This window comes from Tripterygium wilfordii, chromosome 7 (genome assembly GCF_013401445.1).
Source record: "Tripterygium wilfordii isolate XIE 37 chromosome 7, ASM1340144v1, whole genome shotgun sequence".
NCBI classification, from domain to species: Eukaryota; Viridiplantae; Streptophyta; class Magnoliopsida; order Celastrales; family Celastraceae; genus Tripterygium; species Tripterygium wilfordii.
In genome coordinates this window covers 6,495,415-6,509,402 of record NC_052238.1, presented here as the reverse complement: position 1 = coordinate 6,509,402, position 13,988 = coordinate 6,495,415, and the positions used below count along the sequence as shown (strand labels likewise).

Here is a 13,988-nt window from a genome sequence, read left to right as displayed (position 1 = left end):
AACTTCTTTTTGTCAGACTATTCAATTTCCCACATCACTCCTCTTTGGCTGCTTAAGACACTGAAGACACAAGGTAGTGTTATGTTTCTGCATAAGTAATCAACTATATCTAGCTCTAATCCTGTGGAAAAAATAAACCTGACTTTTTCCCCTTTACAATCATTTATGTATTATTATCATTTTCAATTTGTGGACATTTGTAATCCTAATTATTCTGAAAATTGGTATTGCTGTTCATATCCTACTTATCTAAGTAAATTACCTAGTTGAAACATATTATAATTCTGTAGTAGAATTCATGAATTACAAATTTGTTCTCACCAATCAAATATATTGTAAGTCGCACATAACAAATATCTCAGCCAAATATGTAAAGGTCAAAGTTCATATAACAGGCACCTGATGAGCCCCCAAATTTTCTCCATCCTCAATCCACGAGTAAATTAGGCCTTTCCCTCAATATCTAGTTTCTTCCCAAATCACATCAGCAATCATGGAAGGGCGATATACTTTTCTCCACAATAACCAGAATTTATCATATCAAGTTCTCTACAACAACCAGACTTTACCATATCAAGCGCATTCAACCGGCCAGACCAAAAATCTTGAACTCCCCTGGTCCTGGCAGTCATCCACATCATACATTATTCTCATTCCTTTGTACTGTTCCAAGTTTATTGGTTGTCCCCAAAGGGGCCATACATCTACATCCGCATGTTAAAAGAAAAACAAACGCTCTGTTCAAAGAGAAGGTTCCAATATCTTACAGTTTTCCTAAACTAAGGCTTGCTCTCAAACAAGGCATTAGGTATTTAGGTCATACAGGAGAAACAGAACAGAAAATTAATCTTTTTTTAGTACAATAAAGCATCCTATAATTCCCTAGTATGCCTAAGCCAACCCCCCATTCCTTCCTTGATCATATGTAAGTACCAACATTGTCTGTTAGCCTTGAATTTAGCCTAAAGAAGTATAAAATGTTCCCATCAAACTCTATTTACCTACTAAGGGCAATAAACAAAATAGTAGAATCATTAAAAAACACTAGTATGTATGTTCTTGTAGCAAAATAGCATATATGGTCTAAGCAGACAACTCTGTCTTATTTTCCAAAGAGAAATTGAACAATTTGAGCTCAGTCAAATCAATGAAACTTCATAAAGATAAACCATTCACAAGCAATTGAATCAAATAAATTGATTAAGAAAACCTAGAACACAGATTCATTGAGAATCAATAGAAATGTACACAATCTACTATGATAACCAGGTAGAATCGAACCCTAACTGCAACAACAGCACTACTATCACTACAACGTTGAGAATTGAGAGCGACAACGACAGAGGCACAGAGCGTAAGCTATTGTAAGATAAAATCAGATAAGCTTGAAGGGAAGAGGCCAAGGGGTAGACCTGGGGACCTCGACCTTGTCCTTGATGCGCTCGATCATCTTCTCCTTCTTAGGCCTCGAGTTACCGTACGATCCCTTAAATCTCTTCCCTTTCTTCGTTCTCTTGTCTCCACGACCACAAAGTATCGGAACCGCCCCTCCCGTGGTTCCTGATGATGATGAATACGACGTCAAAGCCGTTCGCTCCGTCATCATCACCCGTCGCGCTACGGCGCCGCACCATTGCATCATCGGCATTTTTCGTCCTGTTTCTTCTCTCCAGTCTTTGCACTCGCTCGTCTGAGGATATGAGGCCTGAAACGTGTTTACATGGGCTTTAGGGTTTAGGTTCTACAATGGGCCCCAGAATGGAGCCCAACAATTAAGCCTTATTCTCCAGGCCCAAATGTGTTGAAGACTTGTAGCTGGGCTGGGAAGGGACAATTGGGCTTACATTTGGTTTCTATAATTGGGCTTGACCAGTACCACGACCGCAGATACCCTGAAAAAGCAACATAAACCGCACCATCACTTCGTCAGCTGCGGCTTCTGCAGTATTGGCACCGGCAATCAATGGAGCTTTGCAGAGCCACTGCCACTCTGTCATGGGCCGTCTCTATCTCCCTCCTCTACTCCCTCTCTTCATTTTCCTCGGCCTTTCCCTGTGAGTGTCAATCTCTCCATTCCACCATTATTACATTGGTCGTTCATTGGTTATAACAATGCTGTTCTTTTTTTTTTTTAGATGTCTCAGGCCAAGAGATTCAGGGTTTGCTGCGTCTCTGATCAAACCCAGAAGGTGTGTCAAACAAAATTTGGCTTTCTTATTTATGATTATAATTGGGTTTATTATTTGAATTGGGTCTGTTGCAATATCAATGTCATTTACTATGAACTGGCTACTCAGCAAGTTAGTTTTGACTCAAAATCATTTATACGGCTGCCTAAATTAATGGGTAAAATTTTAATTTTATTTGCACGTATTTGTCAATGTTAAACTGGTTACTTTGTTTGATTTCTGAGCAATGCATCGTTAGGTGTGGAGTGTCACCGCATGATATGACACTAATAGCTAGTAGCTACAAATATAGTTTCTAACTTATCTGGGAAACAAAGAGCGTAGTAATTAAGTTCTTAAAGTATGTTTATGCATTAATATTTTCTTCAGGAATATGCGATGGCTTTGGTTCGGGGTTCTATTGACTTTTTGCAGGTTGCAGGGAAATCGGATGACTGTATCCGTAACAGTAGCTACTGGCTTTATAGGTAGAAGATTGGTGCAAAAACTGCAAGCAGGTATTACCTCATACTACAGCATTTGTCTCCTTTTTTTTTCGTTTTTAAAAAAGTATACGAGTTGTAGTGCTCCATTGCCTAGCTTGGAAATATTTCTGAGTGTCTTTTTTACTTTCTGATATTGTGAAGTTCTCTCTTCATCCATCTGGCATGCAGATAATCATTACATTCATGTCTTGACACGCTCCAAATCTAAAGCCAAGTTAATATTTCCTGGTAAGAAGGTAATGAACACTTCCAAGTATTCAGGATTACTGTCCTAAAAATATTATTCCAGTGCGATACTTCTCATTTGCTTGGAATTGTCTAATTATTAGTAGACTCAATGTTCTAGCTCTGGATTAAGCAGCCTTCCTTTTGTTAATTGTTTGCAGTAATGTGTGCTCTGAACTTGACATTCAAAATCTCAAATGCATTATACATTTCAGCAACTCTTTGATAGTCTGATGTTGTTTTTCCTTCTAGAATATTAACACTTGAACTACCTGCTGTCTTTTGTCGTCAACAACTTTCCAGGAATTGTGATTGCAGAGGAGCTAGAGTGGAAAGACTGTATTCAAGGCTCAACTGCAGTTGTAAATTTGGCCAGAACACCCATTAGTACGAGATGGTCATCTGAGATGTGTGTATGTACAGGTTGATTGAGCTATTTAGTTTCAATGTGCTATTAGTTCAACAGGCATCTTCTCTTTTGAGGTCCAGTTTTTGATATTCAATTAATCTGTCTATCACTCCCACTGAAGTGCTTGAGACAGCTCAGTGTTCCTCTGATTGGGAGTAAAAAAAATAAATTAGCAGATCTTCAAGCCACCAGTAAGAGCTGGTTGCTTAAATATTCTGTTCTGCTTTTTCTAAAAGAAAATAAAGCCGCAGTTTTCATCAGATGACGATGCAATTTTAGAACTCTGTAATAAATCCTTGGTTCTGCACTCTGCACTCGGCTACACCTTGTGTTCTGCATTGTAATTTCGATAATTTACCTGTATGTATCTTGACGTATTTTTCTCAAAATTTCCATAAGTGAATTATGGGCTCCACAATCTTTGACGCTTCTCCTTTTCTGCAGGTTTTCCTGGATTCACTTGGACGACATAGTGAACCTAATATATGAAGCTTTATCCAATCCATCTTACAAGGGTAACATTTTGTAAGATGTCTAGATAGCCAGAATTTTTTTGTTTAGGCGATTTTCTGTTTGTTGTTCAGCAGGCTAGACCTTTCATTTGTGATTTCTTGCTGACTTAACCTTTTGCTTTTACTATTCAGTATTGAAACATAGTAGGGCTGTGCATACCAGCCCAGATAAAGAGACTTTGCTACCATGCTTGTGTAACAGATCATACTTAATATGGTTGCATATCATTTGCTGCTCTGTCAACTCAGTTTCAGTAACTTGTATGTCAGGTGTTATCAATGGGACTGCCCCGCACCCTGTTCGATTTGCAGAAACGTGCAAACAATTGGGAAATGTCCTGGGGCGGCCATCATGGCTGCCTGTTCCTGACTTTGCTCCCAAAGCAGTACTTGGAGAAGGTGCTTCTGTGGTAATGACTTCACTCCTTTGATGTTCCCTTCTTTGTTCATTTCCTAATTCCATGTTTTGCTGAAATACTAATATGGAGCTCTTTACATGTTCTCGACGGGTAAAAGGTGGTTCCTGCTAGAGCTCAGGAGTTGGGTTTTCGATATGAATACCCTCATTCTGTCATAAGATGAGAGCATGAAATGCAAAATAATTAACACATCATGTAGAGCCTTTGTCCCCTGGTATAGGATCTACCTTCTCCAACACTAGAGAAGAAGCAGAAGTAAAATTTGCCAGACAGTTTGTGCCTTGTGGGCAGGTTTCTTTGGCTTGTCATTGGAGAAATGGAAGATTGTAATTTTCAAAATAGCGACTTCCATGAACTGATGTTTTCAAAAATTTTGTTTGTTCACTGAAGTGCAGTCATTACTAGGGAGAAACCTAGTAAAGATCTACAATCAAAAGCATGTCAAATAGCTCTAAAAAATATGGCAACTCCAATATAAAACTGTCCTAGCATGCGTTAATGAACCGGTACTTCGAATTCGTGCATTCATAAACCAAAATGATGGCCAATTCAATTATTTTCCCTTCTAATTCAAGGCTGACGAATGGAGACAACATAAATCCTGAAACACGTGATTAAACCACGACTTCACTTGCACTAGTGATTCAAATTTGTTGCATCTTCACATATAGAATGCACGGGAAACGACACAAATGCGACTGTCAATATCTGTTCAAGGCACAAGTGCACGAATCTACTGAAGCTTCACAATCAAATGAAAATTAAGTTATATGTACCCTTTTCATTCATTCTGGAATGATAACTTACTGTTCCATCTTTAATGATACATCATCATAGAGAACCATGTAATCCTATGGTTCACCTGCTGCAAAGGACAAGCAAGTAGAACAAGGTATCAATTGTCAGCATAACAATCAACCCCTCAATGAGTACTTCTTTCCAGTGAATGCCTGGAATTTTGGCTCCTCTTTCTTTTGGGGCTCCTCTGGTTTAGTCTCTTTCCCAGCATCCTGTAGAATACAGGTGAATTTGTTAGGCGTTGCATGCATGTGCTCCACCTTTTTATTTACTAATGAATATTACCAAGTGATGGCCTGAAATTATTTTTTGAAACTATTTACAAGTACCTTTTCTGTTGCCTTGGGTCCACGGCTTACATTTGACCCAAATACAAGCTTTCCCTGCGACTGGCGTGCGGCACTTTGTGAGCTTGACCCTGCAGAAGGCTGCCCCTTTCCATTGGCAACTGCAGATCCCTTGTCTTTAGAACCCAAGGAGGGGACCGGTGGAGGATCGTAATTCAAAGGTTTCCCATCCAAGCGTCTTCCCGATCCAGTAAAAGGGTTAAATTTTGGTTCTGCTTCAGCAGGAACCTCATCAACTGCAAATAACAGAGAGGATGTTCATTGTTTGAGATCAATAAAAAGTACTGGCTTGTGGGTCGGCCAAATTCACACATCACACCCATTAAGCTATTCTTGCTGTGGATGCCAAATGTTAAGCAAATGGATTGCCTTTCAAGTAAACTTAAAATGCAAACAATGAAAACCAAGGTAAGTGTTCAAGCCAGTTCCACCCACGGCAACATACTATACACAAAGAACCTAAAGCATATGTAGGTTGAACAAGTAGTATTTAATTTCTTGCTATTTATCCCAGACAATATGCCCCTTTTTACTAATATAATCAGAGACATAAGAAACAACCAATGATATCCACATTTCTAATTTCCTTCAACCATCAATGCAGGGAACAGAATTCCTGATAGTATCAACTAGAACTTTCAGAGGAATCAAGAATCAATAATTTAACTGGTGAGCTTTGCTTATCAACCACTTCCTCAAGCTGGAAAGAATATACAATCAGGCCATACAAAAAATTGAAATATGCAAAACTTAATGCTAAGAGAAATTTCTAAATAAATTTCTGATAACTCAGTATAGAAATGTCAGACTCAAATCGACTGAAAAGCCCAAAAAAAAAAAAAGACAAAAATGAGAGAAATGATAGGAAGGCAAAACTTAAGAGCAACATGCACCTTGTGCTGGTGCCTTTCCAGATGGAACAGGTGCAACAGGCTTTTCAGGCTCCTTGTAATCCAGCGGAGGTGCAAAGTCCACCTCACAGTCAGTCTCGATGATACTTATAGCATTTGAAGGCTTAGTTTCTATGATATCAATATAATACTTCTTATTGTTATATGGCACCATTATACTATCCCCAGTGGTTAAGCAGGAATAATTCCTCAGCGTTGTCTCCAAGCTGCAATGTAAAAACTGGAGTCATTAATAGGAATTTACAACACCAAGCAATGCAATAATTATAGGGAAAGGAAAGGTGAACAATGTAATCTGTACAAAACCAAACAAGTGGTTAATTCCATGGACATAAAGACAAGATAACTCCTCATGATACATTACCAGCACGCAAGCAACCCCTTCCTCTCCCTTTACAAATTAAGCCCTCTCTAGTGACGTAAAAAAGTAAAAGATAGCAAAATTTTTGCTACACGTTTTTCACCTTTATAGCTACACTCCTCTTCTGACAGCAAACAAATATAAGTTGACGCATCCAACAAGTCCCAAAATTATCCTTTTCATCTTTTGGCAGAATCTTTTAATAGCACTCCAAAATCCAAATATCTAGCCAAGTGTTGGTTATGCCCAACATAAGTTCATGGATGTCTTGTAATTTCATTCCACCAAATGGCTATTCCCCAAACAGGCATGAAGGTTGACTTTTTAGCATATTTATGGGGAATTAGCCAGCCCTTTTCTTGCTTCTTAGCGCTTTTTCAATGAGGATGTTTGGACTTTAGTTCTTTACGGGGCTAGTGTGTCTGTAGGGATCTTCTCTCTATCTTAGCATTGATGTTATAGTTATAGGAAATAGGCCTTTTCTTGCTTGTTAGCTCTTTTACAATGAGGATGTGGGGGCTTTAGTTTTTTATGGGGATAGTGTGTGTCTGTAGGGATCTTCTCTCTATCTTAGGATTGATTTGGCTTCACGTGTATGATTTGCTGGCACAGAAGCAACTGCAGCAAAAAGAAAACAAATGAACAAAGAAGGCACAAGCATCCAGAGGTTATGTGTATCTGAGATTGCGTTGCCACAATCTAAAGTAAATTCTCAAACATGCCTTTGAAGTTTTGGCAAGTGAATTTGTAGGCTTTCAGGTTTATCAAATAAAGCAAATCAATGCAAAAGCTCAAGAAAATAAAAAGTTCACAAGTTGATCAATTTTTTAAATGAATACATGATTGTGCAGACTACACTAAGTACTGATGTCATGGGCCAAGGAAGAATTCAGGTGGGAGTCAGAACATCAGAAATGCTGCAAGACTTAGAAGCCAAAACAAATTGGATAACCCACCAGGCTTTATTACTCCAAAGGACAAAAGCCTCTCAAAAAATACATGTCAGCAACTGAAGCTTCTACCAAAACAAAAACAAAAGGGTGTACAAGGTTGAATGCATATGTTGGACTACAATATCAGTCCGGAGAAGAATAACAGGACATGGCACATTAGACAATGTCATACTTATCACAACCAATGATTTCATGAAGAATATGCTTCCGAGAAGTGTCAAGAAATTGTAACAGCTTTGTAAGCAACCAGTAAATAGGTAGATGAATTATACTCACATAGCTTTGGGGTTAGAAATATCCAAGAAGTCCGTTGTATGGGGTTGCAGTTTGACATATTTCCCCTTGGGAAGTGTCACATTTTTTACTCGAACAATATCCCCCTCTTGCAAGACCAGGTTCTCCATCATCTAAATTATAAAAGAGCAGCAATTAAAAATCTATAATGTCTTGTCAAATAAAGTGAATTCGGATGAAATCAAACAGGAATGCCAAGAGACTGACGGGAACTATTCCCAATGCCTACCCAATATGGCATATAGATCATGCCTTCTTCAGCAATGAACTCCAGCACCCCACAATGAGAGCCTCTTTGGGTAGCCTCATTCCGAAGCTCAAACAACATTGGATAATCAATATGTAGAGATGCTGCATCATTACATACAAAATTAGCATTCTAGTTTCAAGGCAAAGAATCTGTAATACCTTGATCATATCTCGAAAGAATTCCATACATAACATTCAACTTAAAAATTGACTGACCTAGTCGATCAAGGGCCGAGGGAGGCATTATAACTGAAACAACATCAATATAAACATCATAAGGAGGCAAAAGAAAAGGGAAATCATGATGATTAAAATACATTTAGTTTGCCAGGAGACTTACTTTTATCACCACTTTCAATTTGTGGCTGCAAGGTGATTAAGAAAAACAGCAATCAGAACCATAAAGCAGTTAATTAATCGACATGGAAAGTTTTCTGTATAACCATCATTATACCATGCATGGCTACATGTAGAATGGATGCTAAGTCTCCCCATGTTAAAATTAAAACAAAACAGTATAGAATGTTTTTTCCAGTGAAATAGACATAAGTTTCTTTGAAAGAATCTTTCAAGACAAAGAGCCCTCTTTTGATAACTTCATGAATAGTAAGCTTAGCACTTTAAAACTTTGGAGTAACGATTGTTATAGGGATTTTTTTGAAAGCAATAGCTTAACTATCTTGTAATTTGATTGGTTTGAACAGCCTTGGTGCTTCTTAATAATAATATCCCTTTTTGCATATGTTTTAACAGAATGATGCAATTTCCAGTCAGTGCAGAACACCAATATTTTGAACCAGTGAGATATGAGAGAGGCATTCAAACCTTTTCAATGAATGATGCAGGGTAACATCGATATGTCTGCTCAAATGATGCTCCGTGATAACCATATCCATCAAAAAACTGAAAGGTCATAGTGACATAAGTAACATGAATAGTGATTGCTATCACTTTTACCCTTTAATCGGAATAGGACCAGCAACAATGTAGGCAGTGCTAACAACAACATTAAAAACAAAAAACAATAACATCCACGAAACAACATATGATATTCAATAAACGTATACCGATTATGACATTCCTCAACTGTCCACATTCAACTGCAACATCGAGTGCAAATGCATTTGAAGGACAATTGAAGCAAAGAAATCAGAGAACTTTGAAGACCAATGGCATGGAGTTCAACACCCATATTCAGATTATAGAAATCCATCACCTTGTTTTGCCTCCTCTAGCAAATGTATTTTAAAATCAATCGAAAACGCGAGGTAATAACAGCTAGTGACTCCTTTGTGGCCAAACATCATGCGATAACAAACCTACTTGATTAATCGCAAGCTAACTGATGTTTGATGCCACAAATTGTCAATGTTGCACCCTCAAATACCCTTTTCCCGTAATTTCCTTGCAACTAACACTTGAAGAAGCAAGGGGCTATTTGGTGCATTCAAATGCTAGGTGATAAAAAATAATTAAATTTGACAGACTTATGCATCTAAAATCAGGAGGCTAATTTAGATGTTAGGGTTTGCTTCCAGTTTCTGGCTGATTTGTTCAGATTCTATCTAGATGTGCAAATAAAATAGAAAAGATGAGCGGTATCAAGAAGCAACGAGAATTTCCAGGTTTTGTTTTCCAAAATTATTTTTCATAAGCATCTGCAATAACGGCAAGCAAAAAGATTTCTCAGTTGTGCGAAAAATATAGATTGATTCCCAAAACCATTTCATGCTCAGCCTGCCATCCAAAGAACCAGAGAAACGGATTCATACAGCTAACCTCAATTAGTTGAGATTAATGTACATAAGCACGACATAGTTGCTTTGAATTATGATTATTAAGGCATATGTATAAATGAGAAAAAAGAAGACATGAAGAATACTTCACTACGGGTGCATTAATAGCATTAGCATCAACCAGCAACGTAGAAAAAACCTTGCAACGAACTTCCATCCATTGGTATATAGAAGTACTGGTTCAGCGATGTAGAAGGATGAGGTCAAGATCGATTTTAGAAGAGATGGAAATTTAAAAAATAAAGAGAAGGTCTCATATAACTGACTGCACAAAGTGAAGCACCATATAAGCAGCCTAAGGCCAATCATATAGGTAAAGACTAGATGAGAGGACAAAAGGGAAGTTCTATAGCCCACCGGCCCCACCTTAGTTAGGACTTAGGACTAAGACTTTGTTGCTTTTGAACTATCCAATACACAAAATTTAAGGTCTGAGTACTAAAAATTAATTTAAGTGAAACATAATTGTGCGCTCATGATGGGTGAACACGCTGTAAAAGCATCAGAAAACACACACAACTAAGGGCACCCAAATAAGTGAAAGTGCATGTACAAAGAACTGAATTATCAACACTTAACAGTTAACACGCATCAACACAGGAGTTTTTAGGCCACCCGAAAAATTTATTGTGGCAAAGCTATTGGTATCATTGACAGTTGAACCATCTCCATTCAAAGACAACGCAAATAAAAAAGGAACATCAATGAAACATACAATCTCAAGAAACTTTCACTAGTGCTTATCAACTTATCATGTGACCCATGTTTTAGAAACATCCAGTATACCATTATAAAATCTTCCATGATATGGTCAATAGTCAATACGTTTTTCCCCCATCTAGAAATTAAGTCTTTTATAACAAAGGTTAGACAACAAAATTCTTAGACCATAAATTTCCTTATTAGTACACCTTGTGGCATACAGAAATCCCCATCTCAAAAATAAGTTATAGCTAACCATTATCCAAAGGAAAAACAGAGTTCAATCTGCAACGCGAGACATACCATTTTGTATTGTGTTCAGATATTCCAACCACGTAACAAATTTCCTTCGTTCCTACACAAACAACACAACTGCATAGTTCCAAATACTCTCAGTATTCATGTTTTTCACGACAAACAAATGGAGCTCAATCAACACAAAAAGAAAGCAGAAAACCATCAAAATTAAACATCCTACACAAAACCTAGCGAATGCCACCAGGTATATTGAAAGCGAAACGAGAATTACTCTCCCAAGCAAATAAAATATAGACAGACCTCAGAACTTCGAGAAAAGAAAAATCGGAACTTTAAACTTCAAACTACGTTAATTTAGAACCCCAGAAAATTAGAAATTCTTAGGTTAACCCCAGACAAACATCTTATTTTAAAAATCAAAAAATATTCAGCATAAGATACAAAATTCATCTTCATTAGGTTATTCTTTCAATAGGTCCTCATACAATTCAATTCGGTTTGGAGCCCGATAAACAGATCTAGACAAAACAAAAGGTGGGGAAAACTACGCTACTAAATATAGGGAACAAGTTCTAAGAATACCGATTCGGAGAGGCTGATTCGAGAAGAAAACGCTTGGAATGATTGAACTGTAGAAGAAGAAACCGGGAAGAAAGAAGAATAATAGTGTTACGAGGGAAAGGAAAACTAAGATGCGCCGCGGTGCGTATTAGTATATTATTAATATTATTCACGCCCATCATTACCGTGCACGTCTATTGATTCCCTTGGGCTTGGGCCTTTCGAACAAGGTCACTAGCTAGCCCCTTGGGCCCTAGAAGAGGATCTCTAGACACTTGGACCTTGAGAATAGGCTCACTAGCCACTCGGGCCTCAAACAAGCAAATCCAATCTTATGTGTTACAATTGACATTTTGCTTTGGTGCAACTATGATCATATGGAGTTGGTTTTTTTTTTGTTTTTTCCTTCCAAACCGAAAACAACATCATACAAATTTATCTTTTTGGACATTCGATATAAGTCTAAAATTGGGACGTAAGACCCACGCGCACAAAATTTTTTTACTTGACTATAAGATTGTAAGAAATTATCTGAAAAATCGAATCGAATAGTCGATATTTTCAAAAAATATTTAATCAAAACGGAACAATTAATCGGCCGAATTATTAGTGTCCCACATCGAAAATGATGTGTGGACATAATATCCTTTATAAGGGCAAGCCCCCCACTCTAGTAATAAAGTCTTTTAGTAGACTTAAGAGAGTTGAGCTTAGTCCACTTACTGGGTCTAGGACGAATGAAGTTGTACGAGCCCGATATATCCACATGAATTTGACAATTCAACATGAACAATATTGTTGGTATGAATGGGATGAGATTTACAATATGAATAATTGAAATAGCCGTCTATAGCCGACCGATCGGTCAGTTAAATTCTTGTCAATAAACCGAAAAAAAAAAAGGGACCATTTACACCCTTACTTGACTATATAGTAAGTTGGGTCAAAACGAATATTACTTCTAGTGAGGATACAATTCATAATTTCCGGGGTTGACGTTGTTTGGCATCAACTAATCTTCACCTTTTCCAAGCAGACAGCATCCTCTTTTGACCAAAAAATTTTTTTGAGGTTTGGCTAAACACAGAATCCAACAAAGGAGTGGTCAAGAAAGTGCTACCACCACTTAAAATATTAAAAAGGACTCTATACAGCACACCCTTTCTTTCAGTATACATAGAAGGCAAATTGACTTCTCCTCTCCAAGTAAAGTAGCTCTCACAGCCTCCATGAAATTCGAACCATTACAACAGCATACTAGAAATTGCGGTAGGGCCTTGAACATCAACCAAAGACATTTTTAACTGAAGAAGAGTACAGCATCTTTAAATCTTCACTTCTTCTTTAAGGCCACAAAAGAGATTCTATTCCCAACTAGTAACTGTTTTCCTTTCTCAATGGACCAGCACTAAAGATTTATGTTCATGAATACTAAGAAAGAATGGATGTTACTTTGATTTATGGTCCTAAAAGCCATTTATGATGATGTGCATATCAAAGGAGAACTGGGAAGAGAATATCAAGGGAGAACTGGTTGTTGTGTCTTACAAGTTAATTGTGGTATACTGGTATCTGTTTGTGAAAGTATTTCCTCTGTTTTTTTCAGACTGGAAAACTTGACAAGAAGAATCTTACATCTGTTATAAAGAAGAATTCTTATAAAGAATATGATTTCAACTTTTGCACGACAGGCGTGAACAAAGATTCTGGCAGCAAGCAAAACTCTTTTACTGGAAGTCAATAGTTGCGTATTAAAAAAAAAAACAAAAAGTTGTGTATTCAACTCTCACACCGAACAATTGGCTGGGTTAGGCACAATTGTGCTTAAGATTTGATTCTAATTAGTAGCATAGCCGTGGGGCTTAAGCCGATGTCCAGTCAGACTTGTTGCATAGTAGGGGTCACAAAGTGGCAGTTGGGCTGAGGATTTCCCAGGTTATCAAGGAAAAAAAAACTCCTACACCCAGTAGTTTTGACGTTTCCTTGCATAGGCCAACGGCCCACAATTTAACAGGATAGGATAGGAAGAAGCAGATACCTCTCACATATAAACTACTACCAATGATTTGTGCTATGTATATCATATCTTGCCTTTGAACCCCTTTTACATTTCCTTTGATGCATTTCAATTTCCAAGCCCAGTTTTATGGAACAAACAGCAATCAGAAATAATACTCGACTTCTAACTTGAGGTTACCTCCTCTATACTCGTGTAGAGTCCTATGGTAAGTGTCATGCGATTTCAGTGTGCGAGAAATAAGGTTGATCATTGAACAAAAACAATGAACTCACTCAGTATTTTACTCAGCCTGTCATCACATCATTTGAGTGTCTCACAAATCACGACCACTGCTCTTTCACTCGAGGAGCTTTTGGTATAGTCAAATTGGCATATTCCAAATTGCTAAGCAGACAATTGGGTCCCAATAAAACATGATTTGGGAATCTACTATCGTTTCTCACGAAAGTTGGATCCCATCCACATTTCTTTTCTGAAAGAACACAATGAATCGCACCCA

The 13,988-nt window shown here is 37.7% G+C and overlaps 2 protein-coding genes, 1 non-coding gene and 1 pseudogene across 5 annotated transcripts; 1 reads left to right on the top strand and 3 right to left on the bottom strand.

Moving 5' to 3' along the window:
- Positions 1 to 622: 622 nt before the first annotated feature.
- Positions 623 to 1,709, bottom strand: LOC120001611 (30S ribosomal protein S31, mitochondrial-like). 2 transcript variants are annotated; one of them, XM_038850000.1, is made up of 2 exons: positions 1,413 to 1,709; positions 623 to 962 (listed from the first exon to the last, which is right to left on the bottom strand). In XM_038850000.1, exons 1-2 carry the CDS (start codon positions 1,646 to 1,648, stop codon positions 920 to 922), a joined length of 279 nt encoding a protein of 92 aa, XP_038705928.1. In that variant the 5' UTR covers positions 1,649 to 1,709; the 3' UTR covers positions 623 to 919. The 2 variants fall into 2 exon arrangements, with proteins under 2 accessions (XP_038705928.1, XP_038705929.1); XM_038850001.1 differs by lacking the exon at positions 623 to 962 and having other exon boundaries at positions 1,136 to 1,705.
- Positions 1,710 to 1,821: 112 nt separating this feature from the next.
- On the top strand, positions 1,822 to 4,502 carry LOC120002546 (annotated as a pseudogene).
- Positions 4,503 to 4,836: 334 nt separating this feature from the next.
- LOC120001200 (ubiquitin recognition factor in ER-associated degradation protein 1-like) lies at positions 4,837 to 11,609 on the bottom strand. Of its 2 annotated transcripts, none has more exons than XM_038849420.1 (10): positions 11,491 to 11,609; positions 10,954 to 11,022; positions 8,978 to 9,055; positions 8,493 to 8,517; positions 8,369 to 8,401; positions 8,133 to 8,254; positions 7,886 to 8,016; positions 6,278 to 6,501; positions 5,367 to 5,620; positions 4,837 to 5,249 (listed from the first exon to the last, which is right to left on the bottom strand). In XM_038849420.1, exons 2-10 carry the CDS (start codon positions 10,954 to 10,956, stop codon positions 5,154 to 5,156), a joined length of 966 nt encoding a protein of 321 aa, XP_038705348.1. In that variant the 5' UTR covers positions 10,957 to 11,022; positions 11,491 to 11,609; the 3' UTR covers positions 4,837 to 5,153. The 2 variants fall into 2 exon arrangements, with proteins under 2 accessions (XP_038705348.1, XP_038705347.1); XM_038849419.1 differs by having other exon boundaries at positions 10,954 to 11,005; positions 11,491 to 11,594.
- On the bottom strand, positions 9,297 to 9,374 carry LOC120003183. Its single transcript, XR_005469303.1, has one exon. It is a non-coding gene; the product is annotated as a small nucleolar RNA R160 (small nucleolar RNA).
- Positions 11,610 to 13,988: the final 2,379 nt, after the last annotated feature.